Consider the following 23610-nt stretch of genomic DNA (forward strand, 5'->3'; position numbering starts at 1 on the left):
CAAAAGGGGCCATTTGCTGTTTGCTACAGAAGACTCAGTGGGGTTTACTGTTAGCTGTGAGTGGGAAAGCAATCTGCATCCAGGGCAAATCATTTGCAGATAACCGACACGAGCGATTAATGTGCAATCGGCTGCCGATAGCCACAGGAGCTGGGTCTTCCGCAGCTAATCGCAAACAATTAGCCGACTTTGCTGACTTTTGTACTTGGTGTGGTTCATCAAGTGTTAGCAGAATATAGATGTTTTATTTTATTCATAAGCCTTTTGTTTATATTTTAGAAAACCTTGTCTCGACAAATGCTAAAATCTAATTTAAAAAAAATGTTGCACCTTCTGCAGATCCTAGTGTTCTTGCTGGCACATTGGCTGGACACACAGATGCGGTGTGGGGCCTTGCTCACAGTGGAATTAAAGACAGTCTGCTGTCCTGCTCTGCTGATGGAACTGTCCGGTTATGGAACCCACCAGAAAGCAAACCATGTGTTGGCACATATAATGGTAACAAAGGTAAGTAGTCAACCTGCTTCTATTCATTACATAGACTTTTTTATCAATTGTATCTCGTATGTTTATACACTTTCTTGGTTGAACCCTATGACTGTGCAAACAATATACAAAGATTGATCCTCTTATCACAAGAGGAAGTTAATAGTGTATTAAAGCATGAATTAATGAACCTTCTAATTGCCTAATTGACCAAATAAAAACATGTATTTTTTTTCGTTCATCGACGGACACAGCGCTTCATAAATCATAACTAGTGGGTTATATTGCCTCCTCCAGGAGTAGGACTAGGCAGAACAAAAAACACCTGGTACGCCCATGGACCGTCCTCAGCTGGTATATAACCCCCCTCTATGCTCTAGGTAATACCTTTTAATCGGTCTAGTCAGGAGTAAGGACCTAGGCTCCTGACTGGGATCGCTGGTCCTAGAAAATGTCTCCTTCCTCACATCATTTTCGTTTTTTTTTTTTTATCTCGGGAGATCTACAATCAAGTGTCAGGCTTGGCAATGGGTTTGATCATCTAAATCCAGTGGTCCTCCCAGCCCAGCCAGCAAGCACGTGCAGACTGCAGCTACGCGCTAGGTTGGCCGTGACCTAGCCTCACAGACAGAGGCTGGCCCACAAGTTAAACGCCTCACAGGATCACATACAACCCGGCTTGGGTCTGAGTCGCAGCGGTCCCTTGGCCGACAGCTCCCCTACTTCGGTGGCGAGGAGTTCTGTCTGGAGCATTACCCGCACCATGGACAGGTAAGTACAGTCCCCCCTCTCCCCTTTTGGTGGTTTTCTTCACGGTGGACACGTGTAACCTCGAACCGTCGGACCTGCCTGCAGGTTCATTCCTCACATCCTTAAATCCCTCACTGAGCTGGGCTTCTCCCATTCCCCCCTGTTTGGACTTAGAGTCTGGTGAGGGTCCCAGGGCAGAGAATGCAGCAGAGACCCCTGGGGGTCTCCCCGCTATACCCACTCTATAGGGGCCTGGGATAGTGTGTGTCCCACCCTGGTAGTCTGGAGGGGTCCCAGTGTAGACCCCTACGTGCAGAGTCTCCCCTTAAGGTGTGTTCCACCTTCAGCAGGTGTCCCCTTGCAGAGGGTGCAGCGTTGCAGAGGATGCAGGAAAGAGCCTGGCAGCATGCTTCAGTGTTTGTAGCTGATGGTGGCCACTTTTTCCCTTAGTCTGCCTGGTCTCTGGTTGGCAGCCATGTTTGTGTAGCCAGATGATGTCACAGGCGCCATTCCCCCACGGGAGGTTCCAAGCAACCTTGGCCTTGTAAGCCTAGAGATAGCTTCCCCGGGCCAGCAGACAAGACTCCTTCAGTGTAAAGGTCTGCCCTCACCCATTATTGGGATGGGGGGCATCTTCGCTGATTTCCAGCCCCGTGGACTTCTTTGGTGAGCGTCAATGAGATCAACAAAATGTTTCTTTTGGGGTTACCCAGAAGGGGACAAAGCTTGTCCTTTTTTAGGTTTAGGTCCTGAGTCTCCTTGTGCGTAATTTAATTCCTGCAAAGCTTCAGGTGGTGTCTGAACTATCCAAGGTCCCTGCTATCCCTGTCCAGGGAATTGATTTTACCTAGATCTGATTCTATTTCTGCGGGGTCTCTTCGAGCAGTGCAAGTCTTTCCACCACAATTTGTGATTGTTCCAAAATCGGAAGGTTTTTAAGGTTTCTAGTCAAACCTGTTTACAGTTCCCAGGAAGGAAGGCAAGGTACGTCCAATCCTGGACTTCAAGGCTTTGAACTGCTTGTGCGGTACAGAAGTTCCGAATGGAGTCCATTCATACAGTAGTGGCAATCCCACATCGAAGAACAGGTCAAGTCCTTTCTTCCCTTGTACTGGACGGTGGTCTCCGCGGTTGCCAGCCTATCCGGATGGGGAGGTGTTTTTGGACACGGATGTGCTTAAGGGGTCTGGACTCTGGGGGAGTCAAGACTACCGATCAGTATACTGGAACATCGGACAATAAGATTTGTCAGGCTCGTTGGACAGATCGCCTTCAGGAATGCCAGGTAAGGATTCACTCGGACAATGCCACGGCCGTGGCGTATGTCATTCACCAATGGGGCACATGAGGTAGCCGACATTCTAAGGTTTAGCTGTGTCAACCTGTTTGGCTGTGGAACATGTAACCTATTCCTGCAGCTGTATCTCACTATTGGACCCCTGATGTCTCCTATGTCCTTCAGAGCAGCTGATCATACACAGTTTGTGCAATTCAGGGTTCATACTAGGGATGCACCGAAATGAAATTCTTGGCCGAAGCCGAATAATAATGAAATGCTTGGCCGAAGGCCGAATACCGAACGCGGTGTTTCGCATTTTTTCCATTTATTTTGCCAATTTTTAGGGGGCACTCTGATGGGCACATTTTATGTTAGGGGGCATGCTGATGGGCAAAACAAAACATTTAAATTAGCGTTGCTCTTAACATAAAATATGCCCATTAGCGTGCCCCTTAAAATAAAATATGCCCATCAGAGTGCCCCTTAACATAAAATATGCTCATCAGAGTGCCCTTTAACATAAAATATGCTCATCAGCATGTCCCTTAGCATAAAATAAGGGGCACGCTGATGGCCACATTTTATGTCACGGGAGCACTCTGTTGGGCACATTTTTTTTTTTTTTTTTTTTTAAGGGGCACTTTATAGGGCACTCTAATGTAATGAGCATGGCAAGTGGCAACAACATATGGCAGTCTGCACACTAATGCTTGTGCAGCTGCCAGCTACCGTATTCTCCCCCAAATGTGCTCAGCTCCACATCACATACCTGAACTGCAGCCAGAGCCAAAAGCCGCGAACAGGGGGGCGGGGCGTGGACCTAGTGTGAAGGAGCCGCAGTCAGGAGCAGGGGGCGGGACGTGCGCGTGACGTCACACCCCCTACTCGCGGCCGGACAGGACACCGGCGGCGTGTGAGAAGGGAGCCGCAATGAGGAAGGTGAGAGGTCAGGGCGGAAGCTGACATTGTTCGGCTCAAAATTATTCGGCCTTTTGACTTATTCGGCCGAACGCCGAAAGTGCTATTTTCTCTATTTTCGGCCGAATAATGTTGTGCCGCCGAATATTCGGTGCATCCCTAGTTCATACGGTCCTGGAAATCCTGGAAAAGTTTTGGAATTTTTAGATGACACTTTCCAGGCCTGGAAAGGTCATGGAAAATTAGGAAACACACTAGGTTTTGGAAAAGTCATGGAATTTACTGTGGAGGGGCGGGGAGCAGCGGGGAGCGGATGCTTAATTATTTTATGATAATTATATTGCCACATACTGTATTTACATTTCGCTGTATTAGCGTCCTTCCGGGTCCGCGGTATGCGCATGCTGTCATTGCCCAGCAGCAGCCGAAGAGATGACCCAATCAGGCAGCGGGGAGGGCCGGCTGCGGTTTGCCTGGAGACACTGTGACTGGCTAGCAGCAGCAGTAACAGCTGGGAGATTATCAACCAATGAGGCAGCGGAAGCGTCGCTGGAGGGCGGGCCGGCCGCATGAACGTGATGATGACGCGGAAGGGGGCGGTAAGCATTTTGGTTTCCGCACCCCTGCTCTTAGTCCCCCTATGCTCCCCCCCCCCCCCGCACCTTCCAACCCCCTGCAATGCTTTCCAAACCCCCCCTTAATTCTCTCCAGTCCCCCCCCCCCCTCCCCGTGCCCTTCAGCTCCTCCAGTGCTCTCTGCTTCCCCTGCGCTCTTCTATCTTCTATCATGTCTGCAGTCTCGGACCTTCTCTTGTATCATGTCCGCAGCCTCTGACCACCTCCTGTATCATGTCCGCGGCCTCTGACCACCTCCTGTATCATGTCCGCAGCCTCTGACCACCTCCTGTATCATGTCCGCAGCCTCTGACCACCTCCTGTATCATGTCCGCAGCCTCTGACCACCTCCTGTATCATGTCGGCAGCCTCTGACCACCTCCTGTATCATGTCGGCAGCCTCTGACCAACTCCTGTATCATGTCGGCAGCCTCTGACCACCTCCTGTATCATGTCGGCAGCCTCTGACCACCTCCTGTATCATGTCGGCAGCCTCTGACCACCTCCTGTATCATGTCGGCAGCCTCTGACCACCTCCTGTATCATGTCGGCAGCCTCTGACCACCTCCTGTATCATGTCGGCAGCCTCGGACCACCTCCTTTATCATGTCTGCAGCCTCGGACCACCTCCTGTGTCATGTCCGCTAAATGTACAGTGTGTGTCGTAAAACGTTTGACATTTCGAACATGGGAGAGGCAGCGCTGTCTAGCCACGCTAAAGTCTGCAGCTGCGTGCTTGACAGCTTCCAATTTGATCGCTGGCTTTTTCACCCGTGCGCCTGAAGTGACGGCTCCCAGCTGTGGCAGCGGTGCTTCCATCTCATCCACTGTAAAACAAGGGACCATTTTGAGTCACACTGTATCCAGAAACGAAACCCTAACTGCAGAGGTACTGTACACTACAAAGATTGTCATTTATATTAGTAAAAATATGCTGGGTGTGACATGGATTTTCTTCTTATTTAACATGTATACATAGACATTTCATGAAACATTAGGTCATGAATATTTACGTGAAGTCATGGAAAAGTCATGGAATTTTATTGATGAAAATGTGTATGAACCCTGGCAACTGTAACTGCTATGATCCTGGGAAAACTGCTTGCAAGTGCTTAAATATTTTAATCCAGTGAAATAAAATATTGTCTTCACGGCAGTGCGAATGGTAAACATTTTTGTAGGCTAAGAGCCGGGTTCACACTGAGGCGACACGACTCCTTTCTACTTCGGGGGCGACTTGTGCATTACCATGCACCACGACTTCGGAGCGACTTGCAGGGACTTCACATAATGGAAGTCTATGCAAGTCGCTCCGAGGTCGCCCCGAAATAGTACAGGACCCTTTTTCTAAGTCGGAGCGACTTGTCTCGCTCCTATTAGAACGGGTCTTGTAGCGGTCAATGGACCGCGAGGGAGCGCGACTTTTCAGGCTGACAAGTCGCGCCAGTGTGAACCGGCTCCAAGTGTTTTCAGCACTGTTTCGTTTTCTCTTGCCAAACTACTCAGATCCACATACCCTCCCATCTCCAGGTTGGACTCGGAGAGCTAATTACGGTCCATAAAATAACAAAAAGAAGTGCGCTTGAAGAAGGGCTTTGGGTGCACTGACTATTTTAAAAAGCTGAAAATTAGCTTGGTAAATGTGTTTAATTAGTACACAAGCATTTTATGACTAGTGTTTCAGGTTTTTATCTGGTCATTTCTTGTTTTCTTAGAACATGGAATCCCAACCTCTGTAGATTTTATTGGCTGTGACCCTGCACATGCTGTTGCCTCATTTACCAGTGGTTGCATCGTAGTCTATGACTTAGAAACATCGCAGTCTTTACTGCAGTTATCGTCACCTACAGATTCTAGTAAGTATGTTCGAACAATCGGTATGGTATCCTAGTGAGATAAATGTTTGACATTGGGTTGATTCTATTTGTGTTTTTTTTTTTTTTTTTTTTTTTTTGTTTTTATAGGCATCCCTTTCAGTGGCCACATAAATAAAGTTGTAAGTCATCCTACTCTTCCTGTTACCATTGCTGCATTTGAGGATAGACAAATCAAGTTTTTTGACAACAAATCAGGTATGATCTTGTTCTGTTTCTGTATAGACTGCATAGTTTGGTCAAAATGTAAAACATTGTTGCAAAAAAGAAATTTATTTAAAAAAAAAAGTTTATAAGGGAGCTCTGGATGTTTTACAGCTGTGTGCTGCATGAGCCCTAAAGTATGCAGATTAATTAAAAACAGTCTCTAGACATTGCACACAGAACCCTTTTCTCGTGTGAAATTAGTTCAATAGGGCGTTTTGCAATATGTATGTTATGATATTGCTCAAGTTTCTTTTAATTTGTCTCACATTTCCCTCACAATTTAACTCCTATAATGGAAATTTTCAATTGCACAAAGTCTTTAAGGTGTTCTGTGCTTATAGTCAAAAGCATGGATAAGTCTGCACAGCAGCTCACATTCACCTCTAATTAATACAGTTTTCAATACAGTGTTTTGCCCTATGTTGACTATTAAGCATGCTGATTTACTTCAGTACCTTGATCTTGATGGGGTTGAGCTTTATCTATAGTAAGGCACAGCACTTTCCATAATTGACCTAGTAATCTGTAGTCGGTCTGGGTATGTTGGAGCTGCTCCTATCTATTTACACAAGTACAAACCTTTGTATAGCTACACTTTCAGCATAGCTACTGTTATTCTCTTTCAGGCAAGACCATTCATTCAATGGTTGCTCACCTGGATGCTGTTACAAGTCTTGCGGTGGACCCCAATGGAATTTACTTGATGTCTGGAAGTAAGTGTTCTGATGAGCAATGTAGCCTATATTGTTTCATAATTTAAAGCGATTGTAAAGGTTTTTTTTTTTTTTTTTTGGAGGTGAGACAATTCTTACATTTCTATTTCTTTATTTTTTTCCATAAAGATTTTATTGAGAAAAAAGAGCTAGACATACATATGAACTTCAAATAGTTTTTTGTTTTTTTTTCCTTTAAAAATAACAAACATGTTATACTTGCCTGCTTTGTGCAAGGGTTTTGCACAGAGAAGCCTCTACCCTCCTTTTTTGGGGTGCCCCGGTGGCGCTCCTAGTCCCTCCTCTTTATAGGGTGCCCCCACGGAGAGCCGCTTTCCATGGGGGTCCTTCTGACGCAGACAGCAGGACTCGGTTCTGCTCCCGTGTCACTGGATTTGGTTGACAGCTGCGGGAGAGACAGCGGCTGAAGCCTCTGGCCTCATGTTCGTTGCTGAAACGATCGGTTTCCGGTAAGAAAAAGGGGGACTTATGGGGCAGAGAATGCATTAAGGGGAAAAGCCTTGAGAATTTACAACTCCTTTAAAATGTCACTAGTAATCTAGCACAAAGGAAAATAAGCAACACTACAATTTTTGCACAGGTTCCAGGTTTTATTAATGAGCCTGCTGGGAGATGTAAAAAATTTAAGGTTTCAAGTTTTCTGCTATGGATATATGCATATTTGTTTAAAAAAGCATACTAAAATCCTAGAGATTTTAGAATTTCTTGACTGAAGAAAGTGCATTCTAAGTCCTAACTATGGCTTTTCCAAGCTGCTTTTGCTTTCCATTAGCTTCTTGTCCAAAAACAGTGAATGCATGTGGGTGTGTACGTATATAATAAGGTGGTATCATCTCTAATCATGAACTGAAGCTTTCAGGAGTAATGCACTCCTTTCATAAGGGCTGTTAAAGCATCACTTTAGGGGAGTTTCCTAAACCTGTGTCTAGACCAGTGAATAGTTGATGGAGATACTGCATTGTGTATGTTCAAAAAAATAAACCATGTCTAAACTCAGACCTACTTGGCTGCTTGAACACAGTTCTGCAGGATTCACTTTGGCTTTATATACTTATTATCAGATAAAGTTTTCAGTGTTTTGACCTAAAATATGCGTAAACCAATAATGTTGGAGTCGTTGCTGGCCACACACGGCTCAAATTTCGGATGATTCGTGCCATCGCCACGCGGCTCAACAAACCTCAGTTGGGAAACTGAAGAAGCCTGGTGGAAGAAAGTTGACCGAACATTGTGTCTGCAGTCATTGTTCAGGTGTTCTCACAGTCCTGAGGGATAACTGTCAGAATGCTATAGTCGGCAGCAGTAGATTTGTCCTCCCATGTGGTGTGGATGGGGAATCTATGAATGCCCAGTTTTAGTCTTCAAACTGATAACTGTGCAATCTTGCAACATAAGCTCCAGCCTTACACAGCGCCCACAGGTAGTGGAAGGGGTTCTGGAGGTGGGGGTGGTAGGGGGGGCTGTCAGCACAAGTCTTACCACTGGAGTACGGATAGGCTGTGTTCTGAAGTAGAATGCAAAGAAAGAAATTGACCATGCTGGAATAGATATGCTTCCATGCCCTGGTTTAGTCGGGTATTTCACAAAAAGGAAGCAATGCAAAGAGAACAGGATACTTTATTACAAGTATATTGTACCACAGGCACACACCAGAAATATTAACTGTTGGGTAAACATGCCCTTTAATACAGAAAATACTGCATTTGATCACTAGATGGTGCTAAGTAATGGCGTGAAGCCTGCCTCAGATGTTTTTTTTTTTTTTTCACAACTCCGTCCTGTCCTCTTCTCTAGGTCAGACCAGCAGTTAGGACACGTGCATTCTGGTGATACAGAAGCGAGCTCCGTCCTGAGTCATGCACATGCGCAGCACTATTACATGCCGTTGCATTTGACCTCAGCAGCTTTCTCATTGCAGCCAATGAGCTCATCTGGCGGCCCATCCTAGTGAACAGGACTGAGCTGTGAAAAATATTAGTAGTGTTTGGGGCAGGCTTGAAAAGACCTACAGGTATGGATATTTTTATATTGGGTTTGTTTAAACTATGAAATGGTGGTGTTGGACTGCATAGATTTTTTTTTTTTTTTTTTTTTAAAGTTGGAATGGGTGCTCAACCTGTGGCCCTCCAGCTGCTGCAGAGCTGTAAGTCATCCCATGAGGTATTGCAAGGCTGACCGTAACAAGCATGACACCCAAGGGCAAGGCATGCTAGGACTTGTAGTTCTGCAACAACTGAAGGTTGAGCACCCAACTTTAAAAAGCAGTTGGCTTTCAGCTTTCTCTCCTAACAGGTTCCTTTTATACACTCACTGCCCACTTTATTAGGTAGCCTTGCTAGTACTGGGTTGGACCCCCTTTTACCTTCAGAACTGCCTTAATTCTTAATGGCGTAGGTTCAACAAGGTGTTATAATGTTCCTCAGAGATTTTGGTTCATATTAACATGATGGCATCACGCAGTTTCTGCAGATGTTGGCTACACATCCATGATTTGAATCTCCTGTTCCACCACTTCCCAAAGGTGCTCTATTGGATTGAGATCTGGTGGCCATTGGAGTACAGTGAACTCATTATCATGTTCAAGAAACCAGTTTGAGATGATTTGAACTTTGTGACATGGTGCATAATTCTGCTGGAAGTAGCAATCAGAAGATGGGTACACTGTAGCCATAAAGGGATGGACATGGTCAGCAACAATACTCAGGTAGGTCGTTGGCGTTTAAACGATGCTCAACTGGTACTTAGGGGCCCAATGTGTGCCAAGAAAATATCCCCCACACCATTACACCACCAGCCTCTGGTGAGTGTTTCTTGTGGCCATCCGCCTCCCCTTGGATGGGATCTGTGCAGCTGGGCCTCCAACAAAATTTAGGCTGCGGCCTACTAGGCCATGCGGCCAGCTTGGTGGTGGTCACCTTTGATCGCATGCCACCATTTTGCGTAGGGCACTCCCCCCATAGCGCTGCGAACCCTCTGGGTACCTTGCTTTCCCTTTAAGTGAAGGCAGGGTTCCCAGAGGGCCTTTTATGGATGGGCTCGGAGGGCTAACCCCTTTTTTGTGTTTTTTTTCGCAGGGTCCAATAGGTGGGCTATTTGTGGGCCCTGGGTCAGCGTCAGCGGGATCGCAGTTGGCGACCCTCACTTGCCTGTTTTGTGTCTATGAAGCAATTCTGATTGTTATGTTTCGGGGTGGGCGTAGTATGTTGCGACCCTACTAGGTTTGCATCCACACACTTCGTGGATGCACTGATTGTATTGGTGCAGGCAACTTTAAAATTGGAGGATGCAGCTGCTGCTGTGTTGGAGGTGCCGATCTCCTTTGGTACCCGCAGCTCCCCAAAGCTGCAAAAGGTGTCCCCTTTGTGCGCCTACTTGAAAAAATTGTCGTGAGTCAGTGACCTAAACGCATTATGTCGGTGCCTAAGCGTTTTTGCAAGACGGTATCCATTTGAAGAGCCCCTCTTTTAAAAAAGTTGACAGTCACACCTGTGGTGGATTCTCGGGGTTTCAGGCTGAATAACTCCACTTTAATTCCGGTGGAGGAGTCTACGGCTTTTAAAGACCCCTTTGACGGGAGAGCCGGTACTTTGGTCCACCACATGTTTCCTGTGGCCAGTTCGGTCCTTAGGCCGGTATTCACCATATCATTGGTGTCCCAGACTGTAACGGAGTGTGCAAAGCATTTGCACCAGGATCTGGAAGGGGAACAGCTTCCCCCTGCCTTGTGAGCTGGCAGACTAGTTGGTCTAGGGGTTACAGTTTTGTCTGTTGTGCCTCTCTGGATACGGCTCCCTTGGTTTCTAGGCTGTCTGTGACAGCAGTCGTCCTTCGGGCCTGATATGGCTGAAATTCTGGTCTGCAAGAGGGATAAGATAAGACGGCTTTATCGGTTCTCCCCTTTTTGGGGTATCGCCTGTTTGGATCTTCCTGGATGATATCCTTAAGTGTCTTACAGGGGGGAAGAGTACTCCTTTTTTTTTTTCCACAGGCTGCCAGGGGCCAGTAGTCTCGTCGCAGAGAGCGGGCTCTTCCAGACCTGCAAACAAGCCCTCTTCTGCCTGAAGGGTTGCCCTCACCCCTGTCTGAGGTGAAGGGACGTCTTTGCTTCTTTCCGGACCCATGGACCTTTCTGATTCAAGACAGGGGGTCCATGAGCTGATCCGGTACGGCTACAAGATCACGTTTCAGTCTTTATCCTCCAGTGAGGTTCTTTCCTTCCAATCTGCGTTTGGCCCCAGACTGCCTGGGGGGGTCTCTTCGGGGCAGTGCAAGTCTTTTTACTACATGGGGTGATTGTTCCGGTTCCAAAATCGGAATGTTTTCAAGGTTTCAAGTAAAATCTGTTTACAGTTCCCAGGAAGGAAGGCAAGGGTCCAATATTATATTCCATATATATTCCATTATATGTCGGTCATTCAGAGTTTCCTACGCTTGCCGTGAGGAGCATGCGCAATTCACAGCGTTACCCTTTGGTCTCACTTCAGCTCTTCGGGTGTTCACAAAAGTGTTTGCCCAAGTGCGAGCATTGTTGCAACTGCAGGGGGATTGCAGTGCTGGACTGTCTGGGCGATAATCATCTGCGAGCAGAGGCCCCTGACTTCTCTACAAGACAACCTGGACATCGCTGTGCAGACTCTGCAGGAGTTCAGTTGGACTTTAAACTTCCAGAAGTCTGCTCTGGTTCTGTCCACTAAGTTACACTTATCTGGGTCTGACTCTGGACTCGACCTCAGCCAGGGTGTTTACTTCCACTGGACAAGCTCCAGAAGCTGCAGGATGCTATTCAACTTTGGTTGTCCAGCAGTCGGTTGTGTCTCAGCACTTGCATGCAGGTGCTGGGCCAGATGGGGTCTACCTTCGAGGCGGTTCAGTTTGCACAGTTACACACTGGACCTCTGCAGAGAGAGATTATTGCCAAGTGGCACAAGAATCCACATTCTCTAGACAATCTGATTCTGCTGAGTCAGGGTATGAGAGGGTCCCTGATGGCTTTGCTCTCCGGCTCTTCGACAGGGAAAATCCTTCCTTCCCCTGTACTGGACGGTGGTCACAACGAATGCCAGCCTGTCTGGGTGGGGAGATGTTTTTGGCACAGATTGTGTTCAGGAGTCTGGACCCTGGAGCAGTCCAGACTACCAATCAACGTACTGGAACTTCGGGCTATCAGACTGTCAGGTCTGTTGGACGGTTGGTCTTCAGGGGTGTCCGGTACGGATTTAATCGGACAATGCCATGGCCGTGTCATAAGTCAGTTACCAAGGGGGCACAAAAGTTTCCCTGTGGCTCGAGAAGTAGCCGGCATTCTAAGGTGGGGGAAACGTTTAGTTCCAGCTGTGCATATTCCAGGGGTGGAAAATTGGCAGGCGGATTACCTCAGTTGACAGATCTTGGACCACAGGGAGTGGTCTCTTTATCCGGAGTGATTTCACCAGCTGTGTCTCCGATTGGGAACTCCCGAGGTAGACCTGTTGGCCTCTCATCTTAACAGGAAGGTGGAGAGATTCGTGGCAAGGTCTCAAGATCCTCTACTTGACGTCATGGACGCACTGGTGGCTCCTTGGGGCCAGTACCACCTAATATATGCCTTTACCCCTCTCAAACTTCTGCAGAGACTTCTACGGAGGATCGAAGCAGAAGTAATTCCGGTCATCCTTGTGGCACCAGACTGACCTCATCGGTCTTGGTATGTAGATCTAGTACGGCTGGTCGTCGATGTCCCTTGGTGACTCCCTCATAGAGAAGACATGTTGCCCCAAGGGCTAATCTTCCATCCTACTTTACAGGCACTGGCTTTAACGGCTTGGCTGTTGAAAGCCAGGTACTGAGGGGTAGGGGATTGTCGGACTCTGATTCCCTTGCTGTTAAAGGCTAGGAAATCTACCTCTAGGAAGATTTGCAATCATGTTTGGAAAACATGCATTGCTTGGTGTGCGTCCCTGGGGGTTTCTCCCCGTTCTTTTTCGGTGGCTTGCATTGTGGCGTTCCTCCAAAGAGGTGTGTAACAGCGCCTGGCCCTGGGTACCATCAAGAGCCAGGTTTCGGCCTTGGCAATTTTCTTTAAATGTCCTTTGGCTACACGCATTCATTGGTTTCGCACCTTTGTTCAGGGGGTTCGCCACTTGGCTCCACCTGTGTGGTCTCCGTTGCCTCAGTGGGATCTCAATTTTGGTACTGTCCGTTCTTCAGAAACCGCCTTTTGAAAATATTAGCGAGATTCCTCTGCTCACATTGTGCCAGAAGGTAGCCTTCTTTGTGGCAATTACTTCCGCATGTAGGGTGTCCGAGCTGGCAGCCTTGTCTGGTTGTTCACCTTATCTGGTGGTTCATAGATAAAGTGGTGCTTTGCCCTTGTCCGTCATTCCTTCCTAAGGTTGTCTCCGGTTTCCATCTGAATGAAGACATTGTGTTGCCTTCCCTGTGTCCTAAGCCTCAATGAACCAAAGAGAAAATTGGATTATTGTCTTACCATAAAATCCCTTTCTCTGATGATCATTAACAGATACAGCACCCACCCCTCTATTGAGTTGGGTTATTTTTCTTCTGACACTGCTTGCAACAAAACTGAATGCTTATAGCAGGAAGTGGGAGTATACCATGTGGGATTGCCCCATAGGCGTGATAAAGCTTTTTCCTGCCTAGTGTCCTCCTCCTGTAGGGGGCAGCATAACCCAATGGTCATAAGATTCTGAAACTGTCATTTAACATCAGAGAAAAAAGGATTTTACAATAAGACAAAAATCCAATTTCTCTTGCGTCCTCTGACAGTCGCCGCCCACTCATACAGTCTTCACCAATGGGTATTGACCTCATATCCACAGAAGCAAGCTAGGCATAAGACTTGTTAAAAACAAAGTAATTTCTCTGTCGCTCATTGACAGACGCAGTCCTCTTTGATTAATATCAAATTGGGTTATACTGCCCTCTACAGGAGTAAGACCTAGGCAGAAGAAAACGTTCTGGCCACACCTTAGGGGCAGTCCCAGAGGGTATATCCTCTCTCTCTCTGCTACAGGATGTCAGTTTTTTTCTGTCTAGTCAGCAGACGGTGGTACAGGCTTATTCTATTAAGGGTCGGAATCCTCCGTTCCCTGTTAAGGCGCACTCCACTCGGGCGCTTAGTGCTTCCTGGGCCTTCCGCCATCAGGCGTCAGTGGTTCAGGTTTGCAAGGCGGCTACCTGGTCGTCGGTTCATACCTTTACAAAATTTTATAAAGTTGATGTGATGGCATCGGCAGATGCCTATTTTGGCCGCAAGGTTCTGCAGGCCGCAATTTAAGGAGACCGTTGGTCTACCTCGAGGGCTTTTTTCTGTTGGGAGTCTCATCTTTTTGTCTGATGAGCCTTTAAGACTTCTAGTTGGCGCCGGTTGGGCCTTCTAGATTGGATTTTGATTTCCGTTATCCCACCCCTCATTTTTGGCACTGCTTTGGGACGTCCCAAATTGATATTAATCAGAGGACTGCGTCTGTCAATGAGCGACAGAGAAAAATGGATTTTTGTAAGATCTTACCGTAAAATCCTTTTCTCTTAAGCTCATTGACAGACGCAGTACACGCCCCTCTATTATTGAGTTGGGTTGGGTTAAATTCTCTGACACTGCTTTGTGACATAACTGACATCCTGTAGCAGAGAGAGGGAGGATATACCCTCTGGGACTGCCCCTAAGGTGTGGCCAGAACGTTTTCTTCTGCCTAGGTCCTACTCCTGTAGAGGGCAGTATAACCCAATTTGATATTAATCAAAGAGGACTGCGTCTGTCAGTGAGCTTAAGAGAAAAGGATTTTACAGTAAGATCTTACAAAAATCAATTTTTACATAGACACACCTGTAGGGGGCTGTCCCACTGGTCCAATACCCCCCTTCTATCAGCATTCCCAACTCAGTTTGTCTTCTGCCTAGTTAAGGAGTAAGATAGGCTATCCCTGTGCTGGGGCTACGGTCTCAGCCTTTCTTCTATTTTATTACTTTTATTTTCTGCAATGTGTTTTTCTTTGCACTACTAGCTTTTTATTTGTTAATGGGCTTAGTCCGTTCTCCGGAAGACTACAGCGTTTGCGGAGCTGGGAATCGGACTGGTCGTCCTGACATTTCAGGACCGAGGATCTTAGGGAATCCCAGCCCGCCATCGAGCGTTTAGCAGGCTATGTGTGCGCCCTGGCCTCGCAAACGACCTGCTCCTGTCCTCAGGGGCACAAGCCCGCCAGGTGGCTACCTCGCTGGGATGCCTCAACATGCGGTTCTGACCGTGAGACGCATCCTCTTCTTGGCTGCCGGCCCTCCCGCCATCTGGGGTGGAAGGTTCCCGCGCTCTGGAGTCACCCACGCCATGTGAAGCAGTAAGTAAAACCTCTGTGGGGCCTCTGTCTGGGGATTACATTCTGCTGGGGGATTACATTCTGCTGTGTCTGTCTCCCCTCATGTCTGTGTCCGGGGCTCGCATCCCTCCCGGTCCCTGCGGGGGCTTCTGAGCATGTTATGCTGTGTGGGGGTCCCTAACCCTGTCCGCACTGTTAGTGTATTTGGGGGTACAGTCATGGTGGGGCGGACCGCTGCGGTGTAAAAATCGCGGGACCGCTATTTTAGGTGTGGGCAGCTGCTTTGGCCTCATGGTGGGCACTTCTGCAGCTCCTCTCTGTAGTGTTTTGGCGCCTTCGGGCGCCATCTTGTGTGTGGCAAGGTGTTTTCCTTTTGCACATGTTCGGTGGCCATTTTCCCGGAGCCTCCCATTCTTCTGCATAGGCAACCGTTTTTCCTTAGACCAGACCTTGTTAGTCCTCTAGCGTTGTGACATCACTTCCTTTTCTGCATGAAGAGAGATCGTTGAGCAGCGTGGTAACACTCCTGGGGGTCCTTTTTGCTGTTTTTGGGGATATTCTTCTGCTTTCGGTGTCTTTCCTCTCTCAGTGGGATACTTTAACTTGCAGTACATTGTGGTGGGTGCCGTGATCGCGTCTTAAAGGGCCAGCGTCCTTGTACTTGTCATGGAGTCCCAGGACAGCAAATTTCCCCCAGCCTTGGTTAATGAATCAGGTACTCCTGATTCTTCTCCTTCTCTAGCTGCTGCACTTGTTACTTTAGCGTCCAAGGTGGACTTGTTGATGTCAGAACAGGCTTCTAGAAAGAGAATTAGGCCTTCGCCTTCCTCTGATTCTGAATCGAATATGGTTGCCATGGACAGTGTCCCCCCTGAGGGGTCTCAGTCCTTTCCTTCTGATGGGGAGGTGGAGGAGGATGATGGGGATGATTTTTCCCCTGAAACGGCCAAAGAACGCGCTGCTGTGTCTGCGCTTATTGCTTCTATTAAGTATACACTACATTTAGAGGATGAGCCCAACCCGCCGGCTAAACAGTCTTCCTTTGGGACTTGCAGGACCCAGAAGGCGGCACAGGTTTTTCCCTGTCCCGCTGAGTTTCACGAAACAGTGAACGAACAATGGCATAATTTAAAGCGCCCTTTTGTGGTACCAAAACGGTTTCGGTTCCGTTACCCTTTCGTGTCTCCTACGGATTCGCGCTGGACTGTGTCCCCTAAGGTGGATCATACTGTGTCCAGGTTGAACAAGGCCACTCTTATGCCCTCTGAGGATTCTCTGTTGTTTAGGGACCCTACAGACAGGCGGGTGGAATCTCTGGCTCGCCACGCTTATACGGTGGCAGGTTCCTTGCTGAGGCCCATCTTCGCCTCTGCTATGGTTTCTCAGGCTGTGGCTGATTAGGCCCGGGTGCTCAAACGCACTCTAGAGGCGTATTCCGCCCCTCCGACTACTGTGGAGATGGTGGATCAGATGCGTCAGGCGGTTTTGTACCTCTGCGATGCAGGCTTGGATGAGGCTCCACTAGTAGCGCGGCTATCTGGTGTCACAGTGCTGACCCGTAGTCTGGTATGGCTGAAGAGTTGGTCGGCTGACCAGTCCTCCAGGAAGACAGTGTCTGACATTCCTTATGCGGGGAATCGTCTCTTTAGGGAATCCCTGGACGAATTGGTTAAAGGGGTCACTGGGGACAAGAGCACTCTGCTGCCCCAGAACCCCAAGGGAAACGTTTTCCTCGGTAAGCGGGGCCCTTTTAAACCAAATCAGGGGTCCTTTCATGCCTTATAGGCGCAGGACAGGGGGAAACCCTTTAAGGGCCACGGTGGTCAGAAAAAGCCCTGGGCGGGCAAGCCGCAACCAAGCCACGCTGGCTCGGCAGGTCCGGCCGCCTCAACCTGAAGGGACGGCCTCACCTGTTCCAGGGGTGGGGGGACGTCTGCGCGGTTTTCTAGAACCATGGCTGTTCCGGATTCCGGACATGTGGGTTCAGGAAATCATTCGATCAGGATACAAGATCAAATTCCTTTTGCGTCCAGCGGACAGATACTTTCCCTCAAATCTTCATTTGACCCCAGATCAGTTGCGCGATCTTCATCGGGCGGTTCAGGATCTCCTCGCCCAGGGGGTGGTTGTCCCGATACCTCATCGGGACAGGTTTCGGGGTTTTTACTCAAATCTGTTCACTGTGCCCAGAAAGGAGGGCAAGGTACGTCCGATTCTGGACTTGAAAGCTCTGAACCGATTCGTGCGGGTTCAGAAGTTCCGCATGGAATCCCTCCGTTCGGTGGTGGCCTCGTTAAGCCCAGGAGATTTCCTGGCTTCCATCGATCTCAAGGATGCGTATTTACACATCCCCATATTCGAGGGTCACCAGAGGTTCCTCCGGTTCGCAATCGCGGAGGAACACATTAGTTTGTGGCGTTACCTTTAGGTCTCGCTTCGGCTCCAAGGGTGTTTGCCAAAGTGCTGGCCCCTGTGCTGGCCCTGTTGCGGGCACAGGGGATTGCGATCTTGGGGTATCTGGACGATCTCCTGTTAAGATCGAGTGCCAGCCCGAGCCTATTACGCGATCTGTCAACTACTGTTCAGACGCTCCAGGAGTTCGGGTGAACCATCAACGTGCAGAAGTCGACCTTGTCCCCTTCTGTTCGTCTCCCTTACCTGGGATTGGTTCTGCTCTCTGCCCAAGCAAAAGTCTTTCTGCCTGAGGAAAAGCTCCGGACTCTGCAGAACAAGGTCAGGTCCCTCAGGGACAACCTCATCACTCCGGACCTGCATGCGGTCCCTGGGGTTGATGGTGTCGGCCTTCAAGGCGATACCGTTTGCACAGTTCCACACGCAATCTCTTCAAGCGGAGGTCCTGGCCAGATGGGACAGGCTTCCTCAATCCTTGGAAAGGAGGATATCTCTGAGCCACCACTTCAGAGTAGATCTCCTCTGGTGGCTTCAGTCCCCGGCTTTGACGGAGGGGAAATCTTTCCGCCTGCTGTGGAAGGTGATCACCACGGATGCCAGCCTGTTGAGCTGGGGTGGCGTGCTGGGCATTCTGTCTGCCCAGGGCACTTGGTCGGCGGAGGAGTCCTCCTTGCCGATAAACATCTTGGAACTGCGAGCGATCAGGCTGTGCTTGTTCCGTTGGTCAGATCAGCTTCGGGGTCACCCTGTGCGGGTGCAGATGGACAACGCCACAGCGGTGGCCTACATCAATCACCAAGGGGGCACCAGGAGTGCCCGGGTGGCCCTGGAAGTGACAGAGATTCTGGCTTGGGCCGAGACTCACGTCGCGGCGATTTCGGTGGTTCAAATCCCGGGTGTGGAGAATTGGCAGGCCGACTATCTGAGCCGCCAGACCCTGGACCAGGGGGAATGGTCCCTACACCTGGAGGTGTTCCGGATGCTGTGTGCGAGATGGGGAACCCCAGATGTGGATCTGTTTGCATCTCTGCTAAACAACAAGGTGGGAAGGTTCGTGGCAAGAACGCGTGACCCTCTGGCAGACGCGCTGGTGGTGCCTTGGCATCACTATCTCCTGATTTATGCCTTCCCCCCGATTTAGTTGTCGTCCAGGTTCCTTCGCAGGTTGGTTTCGGAACCAAAGTTGGTGATTCCGGTGGCCCCAGACTGGCCGCGCCGGTCTTGGTACACGGACATCATACAACTGGTCGTTGAGCCTCCGTGGCGACTCCCCTTACGGGACGATCTGCTGTCTCAAGGGCTGATCTTCCATCATGCTTTACGGTAGCTGGCTTTAACAATGTGGCTGTTGAGAGCCAGGTCTTGAGAGATTGGGGTCTCTCGTCGGCGGTCATTCCTACCCTGCTCAAGGCTAGGAAGGCCTCGTCCGGTAAGATCTATTACCGTACTTGGAAGGCTTATTTTGCCTGGTGTGAATCCAGGGGCATCCATCCTCGCTCCTTTTTGGTGGCGAGGGTGTTGGCCTTCCTCCAATCTGGTGTGGACCAGCATCTGGCGCTGACCACTATTAAGGGCCAGTTATCTGCACTGGCCATCCTTTTTCAGCGCCCCTTGGCGTCTAATTCGTTGATTCGCACCTTTATTCAAGGTGTGCGTCATTTGGCTCCTCCTCGGAGGGCACCTTTACCTCCTTGGGACTTAAACTTGGTCCTGTCTGTTTTGCAACATCCTCCCTTTGAAAACATCAGGGAAATTTCTCTGCCTCTGCTGACAAAAAAGGTTGCCTTTCTGGTGGCTATCACATCTGCTCGCAGAGTGTCGGAGTTGGTGGCCTTGTCTTGCCGCTCCCCTTACCTGGTGGTTCATAGGGAAAAGGTGGTCTTGCGACCTAACCAATCTTTCCTTCCACGGTGGTTTCTGATTTTCACCTTAACGAGGATATTGTCTTACCTTCGCTGTGTGTGAACCCTAAGCATCCTAATAAGTTTATGCCTTGCATTCCTTGGATGTAAGTAGTCTATAATGGCTACCTATAGCGCTTGCTATAATTAATTGATTGCAATAAATATTAATAAAGATTAAAAAGTGTTATACATAAAATTCATACATAAATTTCATAAAAGTGACAATATGGTGATAAATACAAATTATTTCGTATATAAAAAAAATTCCATAAAGTGACTGTAGTGAAATATTGGGGAAAAAGTCAAAAAAAAATGTTTTTAAAGTTTGAAAATCCAATAAATAAAATAAAGTGAGTTTCTTGTGCAAACAGTGCTTATTTCCAAACAGTAGGTGCAAGTGCTCAGCGTAGTGATTTCTCAATCCGCTCTGTGGTGCTCAGTGCAGCTTTTATTTCCACCGTGACAAATGGTAAGATTGAATCACTTACCAAATAGCGTGGGTCATGTATGCCTTATGGCACCAAGACCAACCAAGCTTGGGTAGCCTTCCAGGCTATGATGGAGTCACCTCGTGGCTTGCTTTGGGTGGATAGGATGGCGGGCTCCCCCCTCTCTCTCCTCTCACCTCAGGCCAGCGTTTCCAAAAGATTAGTCCGAAGCCCACTTTCCGTTCCTTGTACACCGATCGTAAAGCACAAGAGACTCACTTTATTGGATTATCTATTGGATTTTTAAACTTTGAAAACATTTTTTTGGACTTCTTTTCCCCAATATTTCACTACAGTCACTTTATGGAATTTTTTATATGAATTTTTTTATATACGAAATAATTTGTATTTATCACCATATTGTCACTTTTATGAAATTTATGTATGAATTTTATGTATAACACTTTTTAATCTTTATTAATATTTATTGCAGTTAATCTTTATTAATATTTATTGCAATCGATTAATTATAGCAAGCGCTATAGGTAGCCATTATAGACTACTTGCAACACGTTTACCATATTTCTATAGCGGCTGCTACAAACGCACAATTTTGTATTCATTTAAATCATTCACTAAATTAATTTATTACTCGCATATCTATTCACATATTTATTTCTGAACACCGGGCGCGGGGCATATACCAAAGTATATTCCTTACACATTCCTTGGATGTAGTCCGGGCGATCAGGGTCTACCTGTCGGCCACTGAATCCTTCAGAAAGTCGGATTCTCTTTTTGTCCTTCCTGAGGGACCTCGGAAGTGTATGGCTGCGTCTGCGGCAACCATTTCAAAATGGATCAGACAGACGATTGTACAGGCCTATTCGATTAGGGAACGGGTACCGCCCTTCCCTGTCAAGGCGCACTCTACCAGAGCGGTGAGTGCGTCCTGGGCTTTCCGGCATCAGGCTTCGGTGGCCCAGGTGTGCAAGGCTGCGACTTGGTCGTCTGTGCACACCTTTTCCAAATTCTACAAACTTGATGTTCTGGCATCTGCTGATGCTTCCTTTGGCCGCAAAGTTCTGTGTGCGGCAGTGCCTTAAGGGGGCCCTAGTTTTGCAGGTCCCTGGCTGTTGGGGTTGTTTCCCCCTTGTTTATTTGCTTCCCTGGGTTGTTTGCTCCAGTTGAGCTTTTCTGTTACCCAGAGGATTTACCTTTCTGTTCAGATAAGGTTCCTTTCTCTGACCTGGGTGCTGCGTTGCCTTTTGAGGGTTGCGCTTACCACCCCTCATGTCTACACTGCTTTGGGACATCCCATTGGTGAAGACTGTATGAGTGGGCGGCGACTGTCAGAGGACGTAAGAGAAAACGGAATTTTTGTAAAATCGTACCGTAAAATTCCTTTCTCTGAGTCCTCTGACAGTCGCTGCCCCCGCCCCTCTATTGGGGTTTTTTGGACTTTAACTGCTTGCTACCAAACTGAGTTGGGAATGCTGATAGCAGGGGGGTATTGGACCAGTGGGACAGCCCCCTACAGGTGTGTCTATGTAAATTACTTTGTTTTTAACAAGTCTTATGCCTAGCTTGCTCCTGTGGATAAGAGGTCAATAACCATTGGTGAAGACTGTATGAGTGGGCGGCGACTGTCAGGACTCAGAGAAAGGAATTTTACGGTAAGTTTTTACAAAAATTCAGTTTTTTCAGACCATTCTCTGTAAACACTAGAGATGGTTGTGCCTGAAAATCCCAGTAGATAATCCGTTTTTTAAATACTCAGACCAGCCCGTCTGGCACAAACAACCATGCCACGTTCAAAGTCACCTAAATCCCCTTTCTTCCCCATTCTGATGCTGAGTTTGAACTTCAGCAAGTCATCTTCACCACGTCGAGATGCCTAAATGCATTGAGTTGCTGCCATGTGATTGGCTGATTATCAATTTTTTTGCTACCAAGCAAATTGGACAGGTGTGTCTAATAAAGTGGCCGGTGAGTATGTATTTAATGCCACTGATATTTTTTTTCCCTGCTTCTCTTTTCTGACTGTTTTTAACTAGTTTTGCATTTGACTAGGTTCAGTGTCACTACTGGTAGCAGGAGGTGATACCTGGACCCTATAGAGGTTGCACAGGCAGACCTACTCCTCCAGGATGGCACATCAATACGTGCCATTGCCAGGTTTGCTGTGTCTCCCACCACAGTCTCAAGAGCATGGAGGAGATTCCAGGAGACAGGCAGTTACTCTAGGACAGCTGGACCGGGCCGAAGAAGGTCCTTAAACCATCAGTAGGACCGGTATCTGCTCCTATGTGCAAGGAGGAACAGAATAAGCACTGCCAGAGCCCTATGAACAGACCCTCCAGTAGGTCACTGGTGTGACTGTCTCTGACTAAACAATCAGAAACAGACTTCATGCGGGTGGTCCGAGTGCCCCACATCCTCTAGCGAGCCCTGTGCTCACTGCCCAGAACTCGATTGGCATTTGCCATTGAACCCTTAGAATTGGCAGGTCCGCCACTGGCGCCTTATACTTTTCACCCTGAGCATGTGACAGACTTGAAAGGTTCTGGAGAAGCTGTGGAGGTACACAGACCTCTACAGGCTAGACAATGGCACCCTGACTGCCATTAGGTATCGGGATGAAATCATGGTACCCATTGGCAGACCCTACCCTGGTGCAGTGGGTCCAGGGATCCTCCTTGTGCACGACGATGCTAGACCTCATGTGACAAGAGTATGCAGCCAGTTCCTGGAGGATAAAGGAATTGATACCATTGAATGGCCCCCACGCTCTCCTGACCTAAATCCAATAGAACACCTCTGGGACATTACGTTTCAGTCCATCCGACTCCGCCAGGTTGCACCTCAGTCTGTTCAGGAGCTCTGTAATGCCCCGGTCCAGATCTTGGAGGAAATGCCCCAGGACAACATCTGTCATTTATTAGGCATGTATACGAGCATGAAGGGGCCATACAAACGGACTACCATTTTGAGTTGCTGCAATGAAATTTCAACAAAATTGACTACCCTTCAACATCATTTTTTCATTTTGATTTTGGGGATGTCTTTGAATTCAGCCCTCTGTAGGTTGATGATTTTCATTTCCATCAAACGACGTGACATCTTTTCATTCTGAAAACATTACCCAGTACATATCAGTATAGATATCCAGCATGATATTTTTCCTCATTGAGAGCTGATGTGTTCCTTTAAATTTTTTGAGCAGTGTATAAAGCTGTCCCCAAACCTAGGTGATCTGATATGCACATATTGTATTCAGGGCCTTAGAATGACCCTGTGCTTTGCATGTGCAGAGCTCTGTTAGCTAAAACAGGACTCAACTTATAACCTCCGTTTTCCAGAGCAGAGCTAATCACAAGCATCAGCACTGTCACATGGAATGAGTTGCATATGTCTTTATACCTCAAAGAGCCAGATGTGCGATTTGTTCTTGGAAATGAGCAACAAAGTAAAGGTGATTATTTTTCAAAATGTAGGGGCATTAAAGCAAAACTGAAATTCAGGAAAGATCTTTTTAAAACCTATATTGCTACTTCTTAATTACATCTAATCTTCCAGGGGGGTGCGCCGCCAGCAACCGGACAATCGATTGCGCGTGGGGGGGGGGGTTGTTCCTGGTGGGGGCTCCTGCCTGGGTCTGTCCTTGAGGCCGCCTGGGTCTGTCCTTG

At 48.0% G+C, this 23610-nt stretch overlaps 1 protein-coding gene across 4 annotated transcripts in view; it reads left to right on the forward strand.

Annotated features, from left to right (window-relative positions):
• STRN3 (striatin 3) overlaps nucleotides 1-23610 on the forward strand; it is a 203224-nt gene that overhangs the window by 169569 nt on the left and 10045 nt on the right. For all 4 annotated transcript variants that reach the window (XM_082275749.1, XM_082275750.1, XM_082275751.1 and 1 more), the window contains 4 exons: nucleotides 340-507; nucleotides 5763-5903; nucleotides 6012-6119; nucleotides 6755-6841. In XM_082275749.1, coding sequence (XP_082131875.1) covers nucleotides 340-507; nucleotides 5763-5903; nucleotides 6012-6119; nucleotides 6755-6841 — 504 coding nt within the window. The remainder of the gene's footprint in view (nucleotides 1-339; nucleotides 508-5762; nucleotides 5904-6011; nucleotides 6120-6754; nucleotides 6842-23610) is intronic.

The sequence above is a fragment of the Pelophylax lessonae genome (assembly GCF_965119305.1).
Source record: "Pelophylax lessonae genome assembly, chromosome: 13".
Classification (NCBI taxonomy): domain Eukaryota; kingdom Metazoa; phylum Chordata; class Amphibia; order Anura; family Ranidae; genus Pelophylax; species Pelophylax lessonae.